The 2,829-nt window shown below is 36.8% G+C and overlaps 2 protein-coding genes across 3 annotated transcripts in view; one reads left to right on the top strand and one right to left on the bottom strand.

Annotated features, from left to right (window-relative positions):
* LOC108725831 (uncharacterized) overlaps positions 1-1,702 on the bottom strand; it is a 4,666-nt gene extending 2,964 nt beyond the window's left edge. Inside the window, exon 1 of the mRNA XM_018453076.1 lies at positions 1,553-1,702. Coding sequence (XP_018308578.1) covers positions 1,553-1,620 — 68 coding nt within the window. The 5' untranslated portion in view covers positions 1,621-1,702. The remainder of the gene's footprint in view (positions 1-1,552) is intronic.
* cta (Guanine nucleotide-binding protein subunit alpha cta) overlaps positions 1-2,829 on the top strand; it is a 24,027-nt gene that overhangs the window by 9,660 nt on the left and 11,538 nt on the right. The window lies entirely within an intron of this gene.

Raw genomic sequence — 2,829 nt, forward strand, 5'->3', positions numbered from 1 at the left:
GCCAAGTCTGGAGAGTACGCTGGATGCGGGAGAACTTCCTATTCAAGCTCTAGAAGTGTCTGCTTCACGCTTTTCGCGACACGCGGTCGAGCGTTATCATGCAACAAAATGACTTTGCGTTGATTGTTGACTACGGATAATCTTTTTTGCATCAATTCGTCACTCAGTCGGCATAATTGCTGATGGTAGCGATCAGCAGTAACGGTTTCATTTGGACCCAAGAGTTCGTAATACAGCACACCCTCCTGGTCCCACCAAACGCACAGCAAGGTCTTATGCCCATGAATATTCCTCTTCGGCGTTGAAGCAGATGGTTGGCTGGGGTCCACCCATGATTTTTTCCGCTTGGGATTATCAAAATAAATCCATTTTTCATCGCCAGTCACGATGCGCCACAAAAAACTCTTTTTTCTTTGCCTGGTAAGCAAAGAAGTCAATAGTCAAACGATTCAAAATGGCATTTTCTAACAACTCGTGTGGTAGCCATCTCCCTTCCTTATGAATTTTTCCCATGGCATGCAAGCATTTTGAGACGGCCTTTGGAATAACATTTAACTGTTTCGACAACTCTAAAAGCGTTTGAGCTGGATTCTCATCAAGCAATTCTTGCAGCTCGACATCTTCAAATTTTTTCGGCTGTCCTGGACGTTCTTTGTCTCTCACATCAAAATCACCGTTTCGGAAGCGTTCAAACCAAACTCTACATGTTCTTTCCTGTGATGGAGTTTCATCACCATATACTTCGGATAATAAGCAATGCGCTTTAGCTGCGGTTTTTTTGAGGTCGAAGTAGTGAAAAAGCACATGTCGGAAAAACAGCTTATTGCGATTCATTTTCAATCGATTAGAAAATCTCTTTGGCATCGAGAAATCTAACTTGTCAGGATTGAATCACTATCAGCGATGTCTAAACTACAAAAGACATACGACTTCATCGTCGAAACTCGTCAGCGTTGGAGCCAGCACCCTTTAGTAGCGAGCGGCAGGAATTAAGTTCAACACCTAATATATATATACTATTAATATTGAAAATAATTAAATATATAGTATAGACTGTTCACTATAAATTTTTAGCACTGGCAGTGAATATTGGAATACAGCCTTAATATCACTTATTTCGTAGACACAGTTGCTAGTTTTCTTCGGCTTAAAAACCGAAGATTTCATTTATTTTGCTGAAGACCAATTGTTACTTTCATCAAAATGGTTACGATATTGCAATCTATTCTTTTAAAAAACATAAAAAATGCGCACAAAACGTTTTCCATCAACCAGAGAATCAAAGATTCGTTAAAAAGAAATTGTAATCTCCGACCGAAAACTGAAAATCTGGCAATCATGAATCGTTGACGGTTGATTACGAATTTTCTAACCTTTCAATATATCATCTTTAGCATTTAATTAATTGTTTTTAGGGTATCGAATGACGAATTTGTTTTTCAAGTTTTCGTTTTTTACACAAAAAGATATCAGTCTACTTTTATCAAAATATAAGGACCTTATTTATCATATATATATAATAGATATTTTTCAGATAAATCAAGACTTTTACCTGTTTGTACTAGGCTCATTACGACGTGTCATACCAAAAAATTTTTGAAAAAAATCAAAAAATGACATTTTTAAAGCAATTAGAGTTGCAATCTTCTTCTTTTCTTATTGATTCTCGTTTCCAAGGATGGATATTAGAGTTGCAATAACTGTCAAAATAACGCAACAAACTGCATGACTTGCATACTTATTAGTCGTTTACAATCAGCACACAACATGAGTACGCGCATGAGTATCAAGTGCACGATGTAAACAAGACCTAATTATGTATTCCGAACGACAACGGTGGGTTGCCTTCCCATGGAGAAGAAACTACGGAACGGAATAATGGCTGCGTTCAGAACGGTTGTTTTGCAACTGTTGGAAGTTTCCTTCGCGCTAATTGGATCATACTTTTAGATCTAGAAGAATGGTCCTATCTCAGCAGACAATCATAAAACGGTTGTAAAACTGTTGAGTCTGCTGAACGCAGCCATTGACAGAAAAGAGATAGGATGAGGATAATCTAGAGATCCTCAAGTAAGGCCGGAATCAGACTGCGCATTGAAGATTGAAATTGAAGATTGAAGATTAAAATTTGACCAGTGAGGACAAAGGATTTTTAGCTCCTATTGTTTTGATTGGTCAAATTTCAATCTTTCAATCTTCAATCTCAATATTCAATGCATAGTCTGATTCTGGCCTAAGAGATGCGCGAACTTCGAGCATTTGCAAGAACATGGCGACTTCCATTATGTGTCATATGTGTGTAAGGGTGCAATCACAATAGAAGGAATAAGGAATTAGGAATAAGGAATAACGATTTCAATCTATCAGAAACCGTGTATTCTGCATCCAATTTCTGATAAGCTGAAATCGTTATTCCTTATTCCTAATTCCTTATTCCTTCTATTGTGACTGCACCTTCATACTTGTATGTTTGTAAGTAGTACAAATTACTAAATTTAGATAATAATGATTCAATATTATTATAAAATGTTATTATTCCATATAAGTTGTAAAATTGATGTGGTAATTGAAAATATTGTAACGTAGGCATATTTTTATAACTTATAATGTATATGACTTTATAACGCATAAATCCGGATCTACAGGTGTTTTAAGCCTTAAGTCGTAAGAAATTGACCAATTACAGTCGAATTCGAGAAGAATAATCGACTATGATTCGTCCATTTCTTATGGCTTAAGACTTAAAACTCTATTGTAGATCGGGGGTTATGGTTCCTATACATTGAACGCGGAAACGCTTGCTGCGCGGCAAAATGTGACGCGGTAGCC

Source organism: Mycetomoellerius zeteki, unplaced genomic scaffold (genome assembly GCF_001594055.1).
Source record: "Mycetomoellerius zeteki isolate Tzet28-1 unplaced genomic scaffold, Tzet1.0 scaffold364, whole genome shotgun sequence".
In the NCBI taxonomy this organism is placed as follows: Eukaryota; Metazoa; Arthropoda; class Insecta; order Hymenoptera; family Formicidae; genus Mycetomoellerius; species Mycetomoellerius zeteki.